The 22604-nt window shown below is 39.8% G+C and overlaps 1 protein-coding gene and 1 pseudogene across 3 annotated transcripts in view; one reads left to right on the forward strand and one right to left on the reverse strand.

Moving 5' to 3' along the window:
* LOC144577747 (killer cell lectin-like receptor subfamily B member 1) overlaps window positions 1-22604 on the forward strand; it is a 49269-nt gene that overhangs the window by 21858 nt on the left and 4807 nt on the right. The window contains exons 3-4 of one of the 3 annotated variants that reach the window (XM_078337974.1): window positions 10198-10345; window positions 19482-19616. In XM_078337974.1, coding sequence (XP_078194100.1) covers window positions 19535-19616 — 82 coding nt within the window. In that variant the 5' untranslated portion in view covers window positions 10198-10345; window positions 19482-19534. Of the gene's footprint in view, window positions 1-10197; window positions 10928-19481; window positions 19617-22604 lie in introns of those variants that run through there. The other 2 variants (XM_078337975.1, XM_078337972.1) reach the window with 2 other exon arrangements.
* On the reverse strand, window positions 6223-7440 carry LOC100404770 (UV excision repair protein RAD23 homolog B pseudogene; annotated as a pseudogene).

Here is a 22604-nt window from a genome sequence, read left to right on the forward strand (position 1 = left end):
TGGTAGTGATGAAATCTCTGAGTACTTGCTTGTTTGCAAAGGATTTTATTTTTCCTTAACTTTTGAAGCTTAGTCTGCCTGGGTATGAAATTCTTGGTTGAAAGTTCTTTTTTTTAAGGATGTTGAATATTGGTCCCCACTCTCTTTTGGCTTGTAGGGTTTCTGCCGAGAGGTCTGCTGTGAGTCTGATGGGCATTCATTTGTGGGTAACCCTGGTGAATCTGATGATTATGTGCCTTGGGGTTTCTCTTCTTGCAAAATATCTTTGTGGTGTTCTCTGTACTTTCTGGATTTGAGTGTTGGCCTGTCTTGCTAGGTGGGGGAAATTTTCCTGGATAATGTCCTGAAGAGTATTTTCCAGCTTGGATTCATTCTCTTCATCACATTCTGGTACGCCTATCAAACGTAGGTTAGGTCTCTTCACATAGTCCCACATTTCTTGGAGACTTTGTTTATTTCTTTTTGTGCTTTTTTCTCTGATCTTGATTTCTCATTTTATTTCATTGAGTTGATCCTCGACTTCTGATATTCTTTCTTCTGCTTGGTCAATTTGGCTGTTGAAACTTGTGCATGCTTCACGAAGTTGTCATATTGTGTTTTTCAGCTCCTTTAATTCATTCATATTCCTCTCTAAGTTACCCATTCTTGTTATCATTTCCTCGAATCTTTTTTCAAGTCTTTTTTCAAGATTCTTAGTTTCTTTGCATGTTCTTTTAGCTCACACAAAAGTTTCTCATTATCCATCTTCTGAAGTCTAATTCTGTCATTTCGTCACAGTCATTCTCCGTCCAGCTTTGTTCCCTTCCTGGTGAGGAGTTTTGGTCCTTTCTAGGAGGCGAGGTGTTCTGGTTTCGGGTGTTTTCCTCCTTTTTGTGCTGGTTTCTTCCCATCTTTGTGGATTTATCCACCTGTCGTCTGAGTAGTTGCTGACTTTTTGATTGGGTCTCTGAGTGGACGCCCAGATTGTTGATGATGAAGTATTTCTGTTACTTGGTTTTCCTTCTACCAGTCTAGCCCCTTCGCTGTACGACTGCTGAGGTCCACTCCAGGCCCTGCTTGTCTTGGGTGTGCCTATAGCAACTGCGGAACATTGAGGGATGCTACCAGTTTCTTTTTCTGCTATCTTTGTCCCAGGATGATGCCTGCCAAATGTCAGTCTTTTGGATATAGAGGGGTCAGGGAGCTGCATGAGGAGACAGCCTGTACTTTATAGGAGCTCACTTGCTGAGCTGTGAGTTCTGTTGTTCATTCAGGGCTGTTAGGCTGCTACATTTAATTCTGCTGCAGCAGAACTCATTCAAAAAACTTTTATTTTCTCAGATGCTCTGTCTCAGGGGGTTGGGGCTTTCTTTGTGAGTGTCCATTGCGCTGTTTTGCCCAGCTGGGAGGCAGTCTAGTCACTATTTTCCTGTGGAGGCTCCACCCTGCTAGTGTGAGGTTCGCCCTGTTGCTGCTGGCTCTGCCCTGCTGCTGCAGTCTCCGCCCTGCTGCCATGGGCTATGCCCTGCGACAGTCTCTCTGTTGTGGCGGGTTGCCTCGGCAATGGCAGGCTGCATCAGCAATGGGCATGTACCTCAGTAGGGGCGGATTGCCTCAGTAATGGCGGATGCCCCTCTCCCACTGAGCTGGTCCTGGGTTCAGCTTTGCCCGCAGTGAAACTCTCCACCCGGAGCATTTGGAATCGCCATTTTGTTTGTCCCACTGCGCTACCCCAAATGCCGTTTCCCTGGAATCTCCTGGCCTGGCTCACTGTCCAAGTCCCATTCAGTCAGATAGATATGCCAATCTGCCCTCTCAAGTCTCAGATTGTTGGTTCAACAGGGCACCCGGACCAGTGCACTTTGTGCGGAGCACTGTGGAGCGCTGCTGTGCTACAGCGCCGGTCAAAACCTCTGCCTGGTGTCCTGCGTCTCTTTTATACCTGGGAATTTCCCCATTCTGTGGGCAACAAAGATCCGTCTGGAAATGCGGCCCTGACTCACCCTCCGCACGTTCACCGAGAGCTTCAATCCTGGTTTGTTCTCACCACGCCATATTGAGTCCTTCCTTTATAAATTCAGGTTTTATGTTTAACTCAATATATTTTGAGTTAATATTTGTATATGGTGTAAAATAAAAGCCCACCTTCATTCTTTTGCATGTAGATATTCAGTTTTTTCAACACAACTTGTTGAAGAGACGGTTGTTCCCCACTGAGTACTCTTGGTATCCTTGTCAAAATCATTTGACTACAAGCATAAAAGTTCAATTTATGCACCATGTATTCTATTCAAGTGGTCTATTTGTTTGTCTTTTTTTTTTTTTTTTTTTTTTTGAGACAGACTTTCGCTCTTGTTACCCAGGCTGGAGTGCAATGGCATGATCCTGGCTCACCGCAATCCCCACCTCCTGGGTTCAGGCAATTCTCCTGCCTCAGCCTCCTGAGTAGCTGGGATTACAGGCATGCGCCACCATGCCCAGCTCATTTTTTGTATTTTCGGTAGAGACGGGGTTTCACCATTTTGACCAGTATGGTCTCAGTCTCTTGATCCACCCACCTCAGCCTCCCAAAGCACTGGGGTTACAGGCTTGAGCCATGGCGCCTGGCCCTATTTGTCTGTCTTATACCAGTATCATGCTGCTTTGATTATCATAGATTTGTAATATGGTTTGAAGACAGGAAATGTGAGTCCCCCAACTTTGTTCTATTTCAAAATTGTTTTTATTATTCAGAGTCCTTTGGTATTCCAAATGAATTTCAGGATACATTTTTCAGTTTTTTAAAAAGATTCCATAAGAATTTTGAAAAGGATTGCATTGACTTTGTTGGTCACTTTTGATATTATGAACAATTTAACACTATTAAGTTATTTAATCCATAAACATAGAGTATCTTTCATTTATTAGTGTCCACATTAATTTCATTCAGCAATATTTTATGGTTTTCAGTGTACAAGCTGTTTATCTCCTTGGTTAGGTTTATTCCTAAGCTTTTTATTGTTTTGAATGAAATTGTAAATAGAATTGTTTTCTTAATTTCCTTGTTGGATGGCTCATTGTTCATGTATAGAAATGCAACTGATTTCTGTGTGTTGGTTTTGCACCTTGCAACTCTGCTTAATTCATTTCTTAGTCCTAACAGATTTTATTGCATATGGACTCATTAGAGTTTTCGATGTATACAACTTTGTCCTCTGTAAACAGAGATTATTTTGCTTCTTCTTTTCCAACATGGATGCCTTTTATTTATTTTTCTTGCTTAATTGTTCTGGCCGGAATTTTCAGCACTATGTTGAATAGAAGTAGTGAGAGTGGGCATCTTTGCCTTGTTTCTGATATTAGAGAAAAAGCTTTTAGTCTTTTATCACTGTGTATGATGTTATCTGTGGGCTCTTTATAAATGGTCTTAATTGTGTTCACGGAGTGGCTTTCTCTTCCCATTTTGTTAAGTGTTTGAACTTGAAACTGTGTTGAATCTTGTCAAATGATGTTTCTCTATTGATTGAGACAATCGTAATTTTTGTCCTTTATTCTATTATGTGGTGTATTACATTAATTTTTATTTATTTATTTATTTATTTATTTATTTTTGAGACAGGGCCTCACTCTGTCACCCAGGCTAGAGTGGAATGGTGTGATCTTGACTCACTACAGCCTCAACCTCCTGAGCTCAAGCAATCCTCCCACCCCAGGCTCCTGAGTAACTGAGACTACAAGCATGTGCCCCTACACATGGCTAGTTTTTTGTAGAGGTGGGGTTTTGCCATGTTGCTCAGGCTGGTCTTGAACTCTTGAGCTCAAGCAATTTACCCACCTCGGCCTTGCAAAGTGCTGGGATTACAGGCATGAGCCATCACAGCCATGTGTTGATTTTCGTATGTTAAACTATTCTTGGATTCCTGGAGTAAATCCCATTTGGTTATCATATATGGCTTTTTAATGTGCTATTGGATTTGGTTTTCTAGTATTTTGTTGAGGGTTTCTGCATTCACATTCATCAGAGATATTGGTCTGTAGTCCTGATATAAGGATCTTAGAAGTATTCCCTCCTCTTTAACTCTATGAAGGAGTTTCAGAAAAATTGGTGTTAATACTTTTGTAAATGTTGAGCAGAATCTCCAGTGAAGCCCTCTGGGATTTCTTTTTAGGGAGATTTTTTGATTACTAATTCAATTTCCATACCAGTTATTGATTTTTTCAGATATTTTATATTTTCATGATTCAGTCTTGCTAGATTGCATGTTTCTAGGAATTTGTACATTTCTTTTAGGTTATCCAATTTGTGGCATGCAGTACAGGCTAACAGTATTCTCATGATTCTTTTTATTTCTATGATATCAGTTGTAATATCTCTTTTATCATTCCTGATTTTATTTTCACCTTCTATTTTTTCTTTAATCTAACCAAGGGTTTACCAATTTTGTTTGGTTTTTGTTTATTATTTTTAGTTTTTATTATGTTTATCTCTGCTCTAATCTTTATTATTTCCCTTCTGCTAAATTTGAGTTTAGTTTGTTCTTGTTTTCTGGTTTCTTAAGGTGTAAAGCTAGGTCACTGATTGAAATATTTCTTTTTTAGCTTGTGCATTTACCACTATAAAATTTTTTTAGCTTTGCTTTTGCTGCATCCCACAAGTTTAGATATGTTGTGTTTTCACTCTCATTTGTCACAATGCATTTCCTAATTTCCATTATGACTGATTTTGTATCCCACTTGTTATTTAATGGTTGTTTAATTTCTAAATATTTGAGGATTTTTCAGTTTCTCTTGTGTTAACTTCTAGTTCACTATATGGTGATTGGAAAAGATCCTTTTTATGATATGAATTTTTTTGAATTTGTTAAGATGTGATTTGTGACCTAACATGTGATGTTTTCTGGAGAGTGTTCCATGTGCACTTGAAAAGAATGTATACCCGGCCAGGCGTGGTGGCTCAAGCCTGTAATCCCAGCACTTTGGGAGGCCAAGACGGGTGGATCACGAGGTCGAGAGATCAAGACCATCCTGGTCAACATGGTGAAACCCCGTCTCTACTAAAAATACAAAAAATTAGCTGGGCATGGTGGCGCATGCCTGTAATCCCAGCTACTCGGGAGGCTGAGGCAGGAGAATTGCCTGAACCCAGGAGGCGGAGGTTGCGGTGAGCTGAGATTGCGCCATTGCACTCCAGCTTGGGTAACAAGAGTGAAACTCCATCTCAAAAAAAAAAAAAAAAAAAAAAAAAAAAAGGAAAGAATGTATACCCTGGTGCTGTTGGTTGCAATGTTCCATAAATATCTGTTGGGTTCAATTGGTTTATAGTGTTGTTCAAGTCTTCTATTTCCTTACTAATCTTCTGTCTGGTTCTTCTGTCAACTATTAAATGTAACTTGTTAAAGACTTGTACTTCATTGTGGTCCTGTGTTTTTCTCTCTTTGATTTTTTCTTTTTTGTTGTTGTTGTTTTGTTGTTTTAGAACATTTACTGCAATGTAACAATGAAGTAAATAGTAATTAGACACCTACCAATTTTTCCTCAAAACAAAGCAAAACAAATATAAACAGGAAAATAACTCTGCCTATACTTGTATAGCTTCTCAAATCATGTTAGAAGGGTCTCACATTCAATGATCAAGAAATTTTAAAATAGCAGTAATTATTTTCACTTTAAGGAAAGGTTCCCTTTCTCCCCTCCCACCCCAAGTACTTAACAAGAAAGAATGGGCTTTCTTACACATTAATTTTAGACTTATTTTTGAAGCAGCAACAATTAACCATCAATAATTTGGCATTTCTGTTTACAGTCGCTACAAAAATATTTTAAATTTCACAAAGCCATTATCCAGTGTTGCCATGAAACAGAGACTGTAAATTCTAGGTAGCTAAGATTCTTTCTGAAACCAATGTTAAGTCAACGAAATATAAAGCAGGGCATTACACTAAATTTCTGGATCCAGTACACTAAAAAGAGTGAAACCTAGAAAAAGTTACCTACTGTTTTTCAGAAGAAATAAAGACCTGCAAAAGCTGCTGTTTGGTTGTATAATATTTTCCACACTGTGTGGAGTTGCAGCATCTGCTAACTGAAGCAGACATGCACTGTATTTATCCCTGCCCTATATCCTAGATCCCTCCCTCCGCACCCCCAACATTCTAATACCTTATACCAAGTATTGCGGCTATGAGCCCAAGGCATCCCAGACAATCCAGTGAACAAGTTAGTGTAATGCACTGGTGTGAAGTGTGAGATATAAAAAAGTCCCTTTCAATTTTCATCAAAGTTCTGCTGTAGAAGAAAATTGGCAGCCTAATTTTCATTCTTCTTACAAGCAAAATATGCTTGGATCACAACTCCTTCGGGAAATCATAATGCCTTTACCTTTCTATAGCTTCTTTTTCCTGAGGCGTTACTTGAATGTAGTTCATATGACCACTTCCAGCTTTTGCAATTCCTCCACTGCCATCTCCACCTCCTCCTCCTCTTTGACCGCCAGCTTCTTGAACTGGTTCATTTAACATCTGAATAAAATGCTCCTGGTGTTGGCTAATTTGCTGAAGGAATTGAGGATTCTCTCGACCTATCTGCTGTAGTAACACTGGGAGCAGGGAAGGATTCTGTTGAATAATTTGTCTCATCTTGTTGAAACTAAGGCTGATTCTGTAAAAATTCAAGGGGATGTCCTCCAAAACTTGTTGTTGCTGTAGTTGCTGTGGCTGCAGCTACTGCTGAAGACTGAGGAGCCCCAGTACTAGCTGCTTGAGGCGGGGTCAACCACCGCCTGATTTTCTCTATCTCCAGGGATTCCCATTAAAAGATACTCCACTGCTCTGTCAGCGTTATTGAAACTGGCTCTCAGGGCTGCAATTGCTTGCTCTCGTTCATAGCCCATTGACATGATCTCAGTGACCATATTCTCATAAGACTAACCAGTCACAAGTGCGCTTGTTGCATCTTCAAAAAGGTTTGACCCAGAAGAATCTCCTGATGTACTGTCAGTTGATGTTGGGCTAGTAGCCACTGGGGTCTCTGCTGGCTTTTCTGCAGGTTTCTCTTGTTTAATTGCACTAGCAGGTGCAGGTTCAGGAGATGCTGTCGCTGATGCTGGAGTGACGGATGTTGGTGTGGAAGTGGGCGCCAAAGCAGGCGCAGGGGTTGGAGCCTGGAGCCACTGTCGTTACCGTGGAGGAAGTAACTAGTGCTGGCAGGAGCTGACTGCTGAGTTGTAGCTGGTGCCGGTGTTGACACTGGTTTGGATTTAGTCACCATAACCACCACAAAGTTTTTCTCATCAATTTTGTATTCTTTGAGAGCAGTATCATCATTGAGGATTTTGCCTGCATAAATTAATTTTTGACCTGCTACCGGAAAGGCATCTTTCCCCTTTTTAGATTCAATCTTCTCTTTCAGTGCCTTCACCGTCTCCTTGGGGTCGATGTCTATCTTGAAGGTCTGCTACTGGAGGGTTTTCAGGGTGACCTGCATGGTGCCACCGCACTGCTCTGCTACTGGGCCTGAGCCGGGTGCTGGCCGCTGGGCAGGGTCTGTGGTCTGGCATGGCCCTGGGGTCGCTCGGGCTCCTCGCACTCTGGGGAGGAAGGCAGTGGGGGTGGGGGCTTGTCACATTCGCCCAGCAGAGCAGCCTCTCCCTCAGCCCCTGCTCCAGCCCACGCCGCTGCTTCCGCAACTGCGGGCTTCCCCGCGAGCTCGGGCCGCCGTGCCTCCTCATGCACTGGGCACCCGCCACTGAGTCTCCCTTCAATTCTTTCAAAGATTGATTTATATATTTAGGAACTCTTAGGTTTCATGTGTAAATATTCATAATTGTAATATATTTATGGTGAATTGAACGTCTGTCATTATATGATGTCCTTCTTTGTCTCCTGAAAGGTGATTTTTATTTTTGTTTTTGAGATGGAGTCTTGCTGGGGTGTAGTGGTGCCATCTTGGCTTACTGTAACCTCTGCCTCCAGGTTCAAGCAATTCTTCTCCTCAGCCTCCTGAGTAGCTGGGACCACAGGCACACACCTGTATTTTTTTTTTTTTTTTTTTTTTTTGTATTTTAGTAGATACAGGGTTTCACCATGTTTCCCAGGCTGATCTCAAACTCCTGAGCTCAGGCAATCCTCCTGCCTTGGCCTCCCAAAGTGCTAGGATTATAGGCATGAGTCACCACCTCTGGCCTGTGTCCTGTAAGTTTTTAATTTCAAGTCTATTTGTTTGATATTAGAACCACTTTTGCTCTATTTTGGTCATTATTTGCCTGGAATATGGCTTTCCATTTTTTCACTTTTAACCTATATATATCTTGACATTAAGACTCATTTTGTAATTTTCCTAATTGCTTTTTTTAACGAAAATAAAATACTTCATAAATTTACATGTTACCCTTGTTCAAGGGCCCCATTAGTTTTCTGTCTTGTTCCAACTTGTTTATGTACTGCTGAAGAAAGCTCTGTCAAATATTTTTGCATGTCTTGTGACTTTTTTGTCCCTCATTTTCTCTGATTTCCTTTGTCTTATACTAATTTTTTGTATTGATACACTTTGATTCTTTTATCTTTTTCATTTTTCCTGTATTCTATAGACATTTTTTGTGGTCACCATGGCAATTATGTAAAGCATCTTAAAATAGTAGTAGTCTATTTTAAACTGTTAACAACTTCAGTCACAAACATTGTACTACTTTGCAGCTTTGCCCCCCCAAAACTTTATTGATGTCACCAAGTTACATATTTATATATTATATACCAATTAACATACAGTTGTACTTATTTATTGCACAGTTTTATCATTTAAAATCTATGCACCAAAATTAAGAGTACAGATTACCCTATTTGCCCATGAATTTACCTTTGGACTCTTCTTTTTGATCAAGTCTGCTATTTAACCCCTCTAATAAACTTTTCAGTTCAGTTACTGTATTTTTCACTTAATAATTTCTGCTTAGTTCTTTGTTATACTGTTATATATACACACATATGTAGTGGGGTATTTTTTAAGACAGAGTCTTGCTCTGTCGCCAGGCTGGAGTGCAGTGGCACGATCTTGGCTCGTTGCAACCTCTGCCTCCTGGGTTCAAGCAATTCTCCTGCCTCAGCCTCCTGAGTAGCTGGCATGCCCCATCATGCCCAGCTAATTTTTATATTTTTATCAGAGACGGGGTTTCACCATGTTGGCCAGGATGCTCTTGCTCTCTTGACCACGTGATCTGCCCGCCTCCCGCCTCCCTCCCAAAGTGCTGGGATTACAGGCGTGAGCCACTGCGCCCAACTGTTTTGTATATTTTTAATAACTTCATCCTGTTGATGCATCATTTTTCTTATTTCCTTTAGCTGTCTATCTGTGCCCTTTTTTAGCTCATTGAATATCTTTACAACAATTTAAAAAATTCTTTGTCAAGCAGCTCATAGACCTCTGTTGCTTCACTTTTAGGATAAGTTTTATTTTGGTCCTTTGATTGGGCCATGTTTCTCTTCTTTGTATGCCTTGCGATATATATTCCTCTTTCTGAGTTTTGGGCCTTTGAAAAACAACCACCTCTCCTAGCTTTACCAGTTAACCTAATTTGAGGTTCTGGGACCTTTGAAACTTAGGCACGTAGCTCGTGTAAAGAGACCAGCAGGCAGGTTTTGTGTGGGCAATGAGGCCGTTTTATTTCGCACTTGGGTGTAAGCGGGCCAAGTCCAAGAAAGGAGTTAGGCAAAGTGGGTAGGAAAGGGGACTGGTTATATAGGTTGGGGCAAATGATCAGTTAAAGGTGGTAATCTATATTGGGTAGGGGAAGGCTGACGGGATGCATGGTCTTAAAAGTAGGGGTCATTTGACACAAACAGGCATGATGATAAGGGTGGAGGGTATCAGTATCAAGGGTATCAGTTGCAAGCAGAGGGGAGGATGCATTAAATTAGGAAAATTACATAGGTACGGGATGGGAGTCTTGAGAAACCCAATGTCCAGGGGAAAATTTTCGCAAGACTGAGCAGGAACAATGGTTGCTGGTTGCAGGGGGAGAGCAATTAGTTGATGCAGAAACAAGTTGTTTCACTTCTTCCTGTGGCCACCTGGTTACATACTTCCTGGCTCCTGGGGACCATCCAGAGGTGTACATGCAGGTCACCAAGGCTATAACAGCCAGGCTTGGACAAGGAGGCCTGACAGAAACACTTGCTCATGTCTTACTTTTCTTGGTGCTGTCCTATAAAACTGCATCTCTAACATATTGCTTGCCTTTGCTTTCAGTGCCTTCCACACTCCACTACCAGTTCCATCGGCACTGTGAGTCAGGCAAGACAGAAACCAGCTCTTCAGGCAGCCCTCAGACGAGCCACAACATTCGCTGCATGGTCCACTTTGTTGTTTCCATCAGAAGAGAGGATCATCTCTCTGGGTCGTTTCCTCCCAGTTGCCTCACAGTATAATGCATAGACAAGGAGCATGAATGAGCATGTTAAATGTCACAATTTTTTTCTATTTTCTGTGGGGGCGGTGTATCCTTTCTTGGTTGTACACTGGGCTGGTGCTTCAGCTTCTCCAGTAGTCTCTAGAGTTGCCACAGCAATGGCCCTGTGGGGAAGGAAGTCCTGTAGTTTCCTATTCTGCTCTCTTACTAATGCTATCCCTTTCTTTTTTCATTTTTTAAGCCTGAAGTAGATTCCCTTATCTTATGATTAACACTTGCTGACTTTTGTATCTTTACCTTCTTGGACAAAATTATCCACGTAATCACTTCTTTTTGTGGCCACCTTCTGGCCTCTGTTGTGGCTCTTTGTTTTCAACAGATCCATTGATTTTATTTTACTGTATTTTCCTGCCCACCCCAGTGCCCACTGCTAACCTGAAAATGTTCAATGTCAAAAATAGGTAATCTAGTCAAAAACTTGTCCTTAATGTTTCTTGAGCTGCTCAATATTACCTCTACTATTACTACATTATAAATCTTAGGATTACATATAATCATTCATTCTTTGAATTTTTAGCTTTCCTATTATATTGTGTGTGTGTGTGTGTGTGTGTGTGTGCTTTGTCAATCCTCTCTCTCTCACTATTTATATTTTCTAGTGATAATATATTTGTAAATTCTGATATGCTTTGCTGTAAAGTATAATTTTCATAATTAGATCAACAAATGGATTCATTAGCATAAATAGAAAAAAATTATAGGTGTGAATTTTCATGATGGTTTTATAAATGTGTGTATATCTACATATAGAGAAAACATGTTTATAGGCATGTATATGTTCTTATATATTATTTATTATAAGAATTATATATTTCATATATCTTCTATATTATATATTCTTATATATATTATATATTCTCATAGTATGTAATATAGTATATATTATATATAAGAATATATTATACATAAAATATGCATATAAATGTATATTTATATATTATATATCTATAATATATATGATATACATATATAGAATACACACACATTAATAATTGTATAACAAGGATCTGTTGTGACAGAAGAAAATTGTGCAGGTGACCAGTTTTGCCCTACATACTAAAAAGCAAAATGATCCATCAATAGGTTTCATGCTATGTATGGACAAGTGAAGACTTTTTTGGTTAATAGTTTCTAGCTAGTTTATACTTTTGCACCATATAGGCTTTTGCAAGTATCTGTTTGAAAAGAACACCTCACCTCAAATCAATTATTTTTGATATGCTATTGTAGATTCCTAGTAGTCACAGTCATGCTTCAGAACTTGAAGTTATACTTGAGTGCAATAAATCACTAAACCACGATATTAATCCCCTGTTACACCATTGGACTTCTGTTTACTCTATGGACCTTTCTAAAACATGCCTACACTTTTCATTTACTTGATGCATGTTTCTTTAAATATGGTCCATGAACCACCTGAAACAATTTTTAGCATATTCTCCATCCAAGCTAACTGTACTTTGGGAAGAAAAAGGGGTTTATGTGACAAGAATCTGCATTATTAACAAGTTTTCAATTTATTCTTACATATACTATAGTCTGAGTGCACTTAAGCTTTATATTCTAAAGGCTGAGAATAATCCTATATCAAATTACTTCACTCATATGACCCAGGATATCCTTTCATAATTGTGGCATACTGTGCATCCTAAAAATTTGGATAAGGTATATGGCAGAACCAAATATCCTAACACCAATAAAATGACTGTTAGTTATCAAATAGATTGTTGAAGAATATTTCAATTGAAACACTAGAGGGCAAATTGTGAAACTGACACATCTCACTTCATCAGTGATCCTTAAGAAATAAGTGTATGTCCTCATGATTAAGATGTAAGGAAAATTTTCTTCGATAAACACTTCCTGTCTTCTGAGTTCAAAGTCAGAAGACTGTTTACATTGTCAAGTAATTTGGGCACTTGGTATAATTCTGCTCCAATAATAGAAAATGACTTTTAGGAAATCTCAGATTTTGCTGGGGATTTTTTTGGATTTTGTTTTTTAATTATACTTTAGGTTCTAGGGTACATGTGCAGATCATGCAGGATTGTTGCAAAGGTACACACATGGCAATGTGGTTTGCTGCTTCGATTCCCCTGACACGTACATCTGGCATTTCTCCTTATGTTATCCCTCCCTGACCTCCCCACCCTCCCGCTGCTGTCCCTCCCTTGGCCCTCACCTCAACAGACCCCAGTGTGTGATGCTCCCCTCCCTATGTCCCTGTGTTCTCATTGTTCAATATCGACCTATGAGTGAGAACATGGGGTGTTGATTTTCTGTTCTTGTGTCAGTTTGCTGAGAATTACGGTTTCCAGATTCATCCCTGTCCCTACAAAGGACACAAACTCATCCTTTCTTATGGCTGCATAATATTCCATGGTGAATATGTGCCACATTTTCCTTGTCCAATCTATTGTCGATGGGCATTTGGGTTGGTTCCAGGTCTTTGCTATTGTAAACAGTGCTGCTATGAACATACATGTGCATGTGTCCTTATAATAGAATGATTTATAATTCAGTAATGGGATTATACCATTAGCCAGTAATGGGATTGTTGGGTCACATGGCATTTCTATTTCTAGGTCCTTGAGGAAGAGCCATACTGTGTTCAACAATGGTTGAACTAGTTTACACTTCCACCAACAGTGTAAAAGTGTTGCTTTTTCTCCACATCCTTTCCAGCATCTCGTCTCCAGATTTTTTTAATGATCGCCATTCTAACTGGCGTGAGGTGGTATCTCAACGTGGTTTTGATTGCATTCCTCTAATAATCAGTGATGATTAGCATTTTTTCATATGTTTGTTGGCCTCATATATGTCTTCTTTTGAAAAGTATGTGTTCATATCCTTCTCCCACTTTTGGATGTTTTTTTTTTTTCTTGTAAATCTGTTTTAGTTATTTGTAGATTCTGGATATTAGCCCTTTGTCAGATGGGTAGATTGCAAAACTTTTTTCTCAAAACCTTTTTCCCATTCTGTTGGTTGCTGGTTCACTCTAATGATTGTTTCTTTTGCTGTACAGCAGCTCTAAGGTTTAATTAGATCCCATTTGTCTATTTTGGCTTTTGTTGCCAATGCTTTTGGTGTTTCAGTCATGAAGTCCTTGCCTATGCTTATGTCCTGAATGGTTTTGCCCAGGTTTTCTTCTAGGGGTTTTTTATGGTGTTAGGTCTTATGTTTAAGTCTTTAATCCATCTGGAGTTAATTTTAGTGTAAGGTGTCAGGAAGGGGTCCAGTTTCTGCTTTCTGCACACTGCTAACCAGTTTTCCCAACACCATTTATTAAACAGGGAACTGCTTCCCCATTGCTTGTTTTTGTCAGGTTTGTCAAAGATCAGATGGTTGTAGATGTGTGGCATTGCCTCCAAGGCCTCTGCTCTGTTCCATTGGTCTATATCTCTGTTTTGGTTTCAGTACCATACTGTTTTGATTACTGTAGCTTTGTATTATAGTTTGAAATCACGTAGCGTGATGCCTCCGGATTTGTTCTTTTTGCTTATGATTGTCTTGGCTATGAGGGCTCTCTTTTGGTTCCATATGAAGTTTAAGGTGGTTTTTTTTCCAGTTCTTTGAAGAAAGTCATTAGTTACTTGATTGGAACTGTGTTGAATCTATAGATTACTTTGGGCAGTATGGCCATTTTCACATTGATTCTTCCTAACCATGGGCATGGAATGTTTTTCCATTTGTTTATGTCTTCTTTTATTTCTTTGAGCAGTGGTTTTTAGTTCTCCTTGAAGAGGTCCTTTACATCATTAGTTGTATTAGTAGGTATTTTATTCTCTTTGTAGCAATTGTGAATGGGAGTTCATTCATGATTTCACTCTCTGTTAGTCTGTTATTGGTGTATAGAAATGCTTCCGATTTCTGCACATTGATTTTGTATCCCGAGACTTTTTCTGTTAGTCTGTTATTGGTGTATAGAAATGCTTCCGATTTCTGCACATTGATTTTGTATCCTGAGACTTTGCTGAAGTCGCTTATCAGTTTAAGGAGATTCTGCGCTGAGATGATACAGTCTTCTAAATACACAATCATATCATCTGCAAATAGAGACAATTTGACTTCCTCTTGTCCTAATTGAATACCCCTTTTTTTTCTTGCCTAATTGTTCTGGCTAGAACTTCCAATACTGTTTTGAATAGGAGTGGTAACAGAGGGCATCCTTGTCTAATGCCGGATTTCAAAGGGAATGCTTCCAGTTTTTGCCCATTCAGTATGATATTGGCTGTAGGTTTGTCATAAATAGCTTTTATTATTTTGTGTTATGTTCCTTCAATATCTAGTTTATTGAGAGTTTTTAGCATAAAGGGCTGTTGAATTTTGTCAAAGACCTTCTCTGCGATTATTGAGATGATCAGGTGGGTTTTGTCTTTGGTTCTGTTTACAGATGTAACCAAAGATTACATTTATAGACTTGCATACGTTTAACCAGCCTTGCATCCCCAGAATGGAGCCTACTTGATAGTGATGGATAAGCTTTTTGATGTGCTGTTGCAATCAGTTTGCCAGTATTTTATTGAGGATTTTTTCATCATGGATATTGGCCTGAAGTTTTCTTCTTTTGTTGAGTCTCTGCCGAGTTTTGGTATCAGGATGATGTTGGTCTCATAAAATGATTTGGGAAGGATTCCCTCTTTTTGGATTGTTTGAAATAGTTTCAGAAGGAATGGTACCAGCTCCATTTTGTACATCTGGTAGAATTCAGCTGTGAACCTGTTTGGACCTGGACATTTTTTTATTGGTAGGCTATTAATAGCTGCCTCAACTTCAGCCCTTGTTATTGGTCTGTTCAAGGTTTCAACTTCTTCCTGGTTTAGGCTTGGGAGGGTGCAAGGCCTTTTTCTTGATGTTGAAGCTATTTCTTTCTGCTCCTTAGCTTTGCTTCTAACAGTCTGACTCCTCTGCTGCAGGACCACTGGAGGTCCACTCCAGACCCTGCTCACATAGGGATTGACTGTGGGAGCTGCAGAACAGCTAGTGTTGCCACAGGTTTCTTCCTCTGCTATTATCGTCACAGAAGGGTACCCACCAGATGTTGGAATTTATCCATTTCTTCCAGGTTTACTGGTTTATGTGCTTAGAGTTGTTTGTAGTAGTCTCTGATTGTAATTTGTATTTCTGTTGAGTCAGTGGTGATATCCCCTTTATCATTTTTTATTGCATCTATTTGGTTCTTCTTTCTTTTCTTTTTTGTTAATCTGGCTAGTGGTGTATTTTGTTGATCTTTTCAAAAAACCAGCTCCTGGATTTATTGATTTTTTTGAAGGATGTTTTTTGTCTCTCTCTCCTTCAATTCTGCTGTGACCTTAGTTTTTTTCTTGTCTTCTGCTAGGTTTTGAGTTTTTTTGATCTTGCTCCTCTAACTCTTTCCATTTTGATGATAGGGTGTCAATTTTAAATCTTTCCTCACTTCTTTGGTGGGCATTTATTGCTATAAATTTTCCTCTAGGCACTGCTTTAACTATGTCCCAGGGATTCTGGTATGTTGTGTCTTCGTTCTTGCTGGTTTCAAAGAACATCTTTATTTCTGCCTTCATTTCATCATTTATCCAGTTGACATTCAGGAGCCAGTTGTTCAGTTTCCATGCAGTTGTATGGTTCTGAGTTAGTTTCTTAATTCTGAGTTCTCACTTGATTGCACTATGGTTCGAGAGAGTTTTTGTTATAATTTCCGTTCTTTTGCATTTGCTGAGGAGTGACTTACTTCCAATTATATGGTCAATTTTAGAGTAGGTGCCATGTGGTGCTGAGAATGTATATTCTGTGGACTTGAGGTGGGGATTTCTGTAGATATCTATTAGGTCTGCTTGGTCCAGATCTGAGTTCAAGTCCTGGATTCTGTCTCATTGATCTGTCTAATATTGACAGTGGAGTGTTAAAGTCTCCCACTGTTATTGTGTGGGAGTCTAAGGCTCTTTGTAGGTCAGTAATAGCTTTCTTTATGAACCTGGGTGCTCCTGTATTGGGTGCACATATATTTAGAATCGTTAGCTCTTGATGCATTGATCCTTTTACCGTTATGTAATGCCCTTCTTTGTCTCTTTTTATCTTCGTGGGTCTAAAATCCATTTTATCAGAGACTGGGATTGCAACTCCTGCTTTTTTTTTTGCTCTCCATTTGCTTGATAACATCCTTGCACATGTTGTTTTTTTTGTTTTTGGTTTTGTTTTGAGATGGAGTTTTCCTCTTGTTACCCAGGCTGGAGTGCAATGGCACAATCTCAGCTCACTGTAACATCCGCCTCCTGGGTTCAAGCAATTCTCCTGCCTCAGCCTCTCAAGTAGCTGAGACTACAGGCATGCACCACCATGCCCAGCTAATTTTTGTGTTTTTAGTAGAGACGGGGTTTCACCATCTTGACCAGGATGGTCTTGATCTCTTGACCTCGTGATTCACCTGCCTCAGCCTCCCAAAGTGCTGGGATTATAGACATGAGCCACTGTGCCCAGCCCCCTTTCCTTGTTTAGTGCTTCTTTCAGGAGCTCTTGTAAAGCAGGCCTGGTGGTGATGAAATGTCTCAGCAATTGCTTGTCCATAAAGGATTTTCTTTCTCTTTCGCTTATGAATCTTAGTTTGGCTGGATATGAGATTCCAGGTTGAAAGTTCTTTTCTTTAAGGATGTTGAATATTGGCCCCTCACTCTCTTCTGGCTTGTAGACTTTTTGCCGAGAGATCCACTGTGAGTCTGATGGGCTTCCCTTTGTGAGTAACCTGACCTTTCTCTCTTGCTGCGAGTGTTTTCCAGCTTGAATTCATTCTCTCTGCCACATTTAGGTACACCTATCAAATGTAGATTAGGTCTTTTCACATAATCCCATATTTCTTGGAGGCTTTGTTCATTTCTTTTCACTCTTTTTTCTCTATTTTTTCTTTCTCATTTTATTTCATTGAGTTGATCTTGAGTCTCTGATATTCTTTCTTCTGCTTGTCAACTCAGTTATTGAAACTTGTATATGCTTCGTGAAGTTCTCATGCTGCGTTTTTCAGCTCCATCAGTCTTTTATTTTCTTCTCTAAGCTATAGTTAGCATCTCATCTAACTTTTTTTCTAGGTTCTTAGTTTCTTTGCATTGGGTTAGAACATGTTCTTTTAGCTCTGAGAAGTTTGTTATTACCCACCTTCTCAAGCCTGTGTCTGTCAATTCATCCAATTCATTCTCTATCCATCTTTGATCCCTAGCTGGTAAGGAGCTGTGATCCATTAGAGGAGGAGAAGTGTTCTGGTTTTTGGTGTTTTTCTCCTTTTTGCACTAGTTTCTTCCTGTCTTAGTGGTTTTATCTACCTGTGGTCTTTGTAGTTGGTGACTTTTGGATGGGGTCTCTGAGTGGATGTCCTTTTTGTTAATGTTGAAGCTATTTCTTTCTCCTTCTTAGTTTTCCTTCTAACAGTCTGGCTACTCTGCTGCAGGACTGCTGGAGGTCCACTCCAGATCCCCCTTGCCTGGAGATTGCCCATGGGGGCTGCAGAACATCAAGAGTTGCCACAGGTTTCTTCCTCTGCTATCATTAACCCAGAAGGGTACCCACCAGATGTTGGCCTGATCTCCCTTTTATGAGGTGTCTCTTTGGGTATACAGGGATTGGGGAGCTGCTTGTGGAAGCAATCTGTTCCTTATATGAGCTCAAGTGCTGTGCTGGTAGCTCCGCTGTTCTGTGCAGAGCTGCTGGGCAGGTACCTTTAAGTCTACAGGAGCTGAACTCATAACCACCTCATTTCCCAGATGCTCTGTCCTGGGAAGACTGGCTTTATTTATAAGTCCCTCTTGTGCTGCTGCCTTTTTTTATAGATGTCCTGCCCCACACAGAGTAGTCAGGTCACAGTTTGCCAGCAGAGGTGTTTCTGAGCTGCCACAGGCTCTGCCCTGCTGCTTTGTGAACTGCCTCATCACAGAGGACTGCCTCCATAGTGGGGGACGCCCTTCCCCACACTGAGCTGGACGGTCCTGGGTTTGGCTGCACTTGGTGCGAAACCAGAGCATTTCAAATTGCTTGTTTTGTGGGGGTGGTACCCGCCGAGCCAGATCCCCTGGCTCCCTGTCTTATCCCCCTCCCTTTCAGTTGAATGGGTGGCTCTATCACCCAGGCATTCCGGGAGTCAGCCAAAAAGGCAGCCCAGACTTGTGTGAGTTTCTGAGTGCCAACATGGCACCGGCTGAAACTGACAAGTGGAAAACTCATGGCACTTTTTCAGCCTGGGAATCTCCTGGTCTGTGGGCAGTGAAAACTTGTTTGGAATTGTGGTGAGCACTCACCCTCTGCACTGCTCTCACTGGGAAATGCACTCCAGAGCTGTTTCTGTTCAGCCATGCTGGATCCTTCCTGTTTTGTTTTGTTTTGTTTTGTTTTTAACGTATATTGTAAGAATGTTAGACTTGGAAGCACCTAAGATCTTGCTCTAAGTTTCTACACCTGAAAATCTTTGAAAGAGATAAAAATTTCATATAATCCACTTCCTGTAACTCTGGCAGTTTCCAAATGCTTTTACTTATGTGGAAATGCTATCATGTGCAAGAGTGCCTTTAAAGCTAAGTTAAGGGGAGACTGTTGATCTTCAGAACACTGCTTTTTCTGTTGTTTTATTCAGGGGGCTTTCTCAAAGTTTAGGTTTTCATTTTTTACATTTCACAACTTCCTTTGGAGCACAGGCATTTCAGAAAGATTTTAGAGCTTTTGAATAGCATTATGGACTTTTTTGCATTAATTTTTACTTTTACAAAATTACATCAAATATTATTTATGTTAATTACTGAGTTTTATGGGCATCCCTTAAGTGGAACTCTAGGTGATTGCCTCATTGGCTGGCCCTGAGAGAGGAACACAGAATAAATGGCTAGAAAAACAAGAACAAAAGAGCCTCCCAGAATTTTGTCAAACAACAGGCCAATTAATTAATGACAGTAGATGTTACACAGCTAAGTATAATGAACATGCAGTAAGTCGATTGTCTCAGTAATTTATAGAGAAACCCCCCAACTAGGAGTGTAGGTAGGTGGGAACAAAAGAGAGACAACAAAGTTTTACAGGTAGAGCACTTCCTTTTTCTGATTTTGCCTCACAGAATTGAGAGTTTGTTCTTATACACAAGTTTAATGCCACCTTCCTCTGTCTGCAATGGACCAGGTGACGTATGCTGATTTAAACTTACCCAGGGACTCAGGCCCAGAAAATTCTTCACCTTCATCTCTTCCTCAGGGTAAGTGGCTTTACTTTTCCTTTTGGCATTTGTGTATCTTCCAAAATTAGATTTTTCTCTTACATTTATGGCTTTAAATCACTGCCTTAAAGATGATCAGCAGTTTTATATTGATAGGTGTTGCATAACTTGCCTGTAGATAATGACAACTTTGAAAAATAATTGTAAGCCTCATACATTTCTTTTGTTTCCCATCAAGTTAGCATGAAAAGCAAACATCACTTCTCTTACTGAGTCTTGGTTAAAAGACTTGGAAGAAACAATAGCTTAGGCTACCCTGGGCACACTGCCTATGGGTTACCCTGCTCGATAAGGATTAGTATTTAAAAAGAAAGAAAGAGAGAGAGACAGAGAAAGAGAGAAGAAAGAGAGAGGAAGGGAGGGAGAGAGAGAAAGAAAGAAAGAAAGAAAGGGAGGGAGGAAGGGAGAGAGAGAGAAAGAAAGAAAGGGAGGGAGGAAGGGAGGGAGAGAGAGAGAAAGAAAGAGAAAGAAAAACAAGAGGAAGGAATGAAGGGAGGAAAGGAAAAACATTTTACATGTATGAAATAAGGAATATTTAAGACACATTGCAAACTTGCTGTAGTAATGACCTACATTATTCTAAATTCCTCTACAAAATATCAATACTGTGATTAAGTCCTAGTGCATTTTCATTCATAATATTCCTTTCAGAATACAAAGTGTAGGCCAGTTGTAGTGGCTCATGCCTGTAATCCCAGCACTTCAGTAGGCTGAGGCATGTGGTTCCCTTGAGTCCAAGAGTTCAAGACTAACCTGGGCAATATGGCAAAACCTGGTCTCTACAAACAATTAGAAAAAAAAGCCAAGTGTGGTGGCACATCCCTGTGGTCCTAGCTACTTGGGAGGCTGAGATGGGAGGATTGCTTGAGCTCAAGAGATCAAGGCTGCAGTGAGCTGTAGTTGTGCCACTACAGTCCAGCCTGGGTGACACAGCAAGGCTCTGTCTAAAATAATAATAATAATGTAGGCTTAATGAGTAACATACTCCTCAAGAGAGGAAAACTCTCTGGAAAAAAATTCATATTCAAGATAAAAGATTTGAATATTATTACTACCTGATAGTTTCTAGTTTAAAAAGTATCACAGCTTAGAAGGAGTTAAGCCACAAGATACTGGAGCATATCAGTAATGAACCTACTTCCAATTTGTGGAAACTGGCACTTTCCTAGGGCTCTGAAGAGTTAGGATTCTGAGTGAAAGAAGTGGGGAACACCAGTATGAGGTGATACCTGATGGATAGCATGGCCTGGGGATGGATGAGAAGAGACTAGAAACTGAGGCAGAAAATAAGCATGAAATTATTATGACACATGATTCTTTTCTGACATCTAACTGAATTTACTGACTTTGGTAATACTACAATTGTTTACCATTCTGATATTAATTCCATAATATGCCAAGCATGTGACTTGTCTGTTTTAAGACTGTTTAAGTTTTAAACTATTGAATTCTCAAAGTTTTAGAGAATAGTCTAAAGAGTCATCAATTAAGTTTCACTATAACCTTCACATAAGCTTAGAGGAAATTAGAGTATTCTAATAACTGTAAGGAGGATTTGGTTGAGCAAACATTTTTAAAGAAAAATGTTTTTCCTCTATTCAGATCTACCAAAAGGTGTGGGGGGCAGGCATTGTCAGAAAATGAATATAGAGAAAAATAATGAGACTATTCCCAAATGTTGCTATGATCTCAAACCAATGGATGCAGAAAATTTTTCTGCTTGGATTGTAATAATTATCCTATAAAATGTCATTCTGAAAGTACACTTTAAAAAAGAGTAGAAAAAAGCTAGAGCAAAAAATGTGACTATATAGAACACTGGCCTGATATTAAAAAATTGTAAAACCACGATGGGACTCTGTTAAACTGTTCAGGCTGTGGTTACTCTGTAGCATGGTGATTGTATCTAAGGCAGTCAGCAAAACCAGAAAGAGACATGTGAGTGATAACCTATCTTGCTTTTGGCCAAATGGCCACAGGTTTGGTCTGTTAGAGGAGTGGATGAGGTGTTTGCAAAAATGCCTCTAGAGTTTATTGATTTGCTCAAAAATAAGCACCTACTCTATGCCAGGCATGCTGTGAATACAGCAGTGAACAAAAAACAAAAAATTCTTTTTCTTCATAGAGTTTATAGTACAATGGAGGCAAACAACAAAATAAACAAATAACTGAGTTGGTATAAAAGATGAGATGGTGTTAGTGTTATTGAGAAGAATCTGAAAATAGAATTTAGCTTTGGGGGAGGGTAGCATATCAAACAGAATAATCAAGGAAGGCATTCCTGAGAAGACGACGTGAGTTCAAAACCTGACAGAAGTAAGGGACAAAGCCATAAGCTCCTGAGAGAGGAGCCTTCTAGGAAGGTGACTGACAAGTGCAAAAATCTCAAAATGAAAACATGCCTGTGACATTGTAGGAGATGTATGCGTGCAAAGTGTGTGTCTGGAGGCCACAGAGGGTGGGGTCAGTGAAGCAGTGGGGGCCGGCTTGAATAGGGATGTAGGAGTCATTCTACACACTCAGATTTGCCTGACAGAAAGCCATTGGAAGGTTTAGAACAGGGAACAGAGATGATTTAACATGCTTTTTAAAACCCAAATAAAGAATAGCCCTGGACAGGTATTTCTAGATAACTAACATCCGCCTGACCTCTGTAGTGGTTTATTGTAGCTTCATTGATTCTAATCTTATGGGATTGCCACAGAAACATGGTACAGGATTGCATTCTTCCCAGACAAAGAACACTCCACTCAATTCCTTAAATTTTAGCATCAATGAGTAACAATTTGTAAAAGTCACCAAGTTGCCTTTTAACTGTAGTTTAAAAAAAAAACTTTTTAGAAAAAAAGAACTGCTATTCATTGAACAGTTACCATGTGCCAGACACGGTGCCCAGCATTTAGAAGAATTGTTTCATGTAAGCCTCTCTAAAATATTATGATGTAGATATTCCACATTTTACAGATG

This window comes from Callithrix jacchus, chromosome 9 (assembly GCF_049354715.1).
Source record: "Callithrix jacchus isolate 240 chromosome 9, calJac240_pri, whole genome shotgun sequence".
NCBI lineage: Eukaryota > Metazoa > Chordata > Mammalia > Primates > Cebidae > Callithrix > Callithrix jacchus.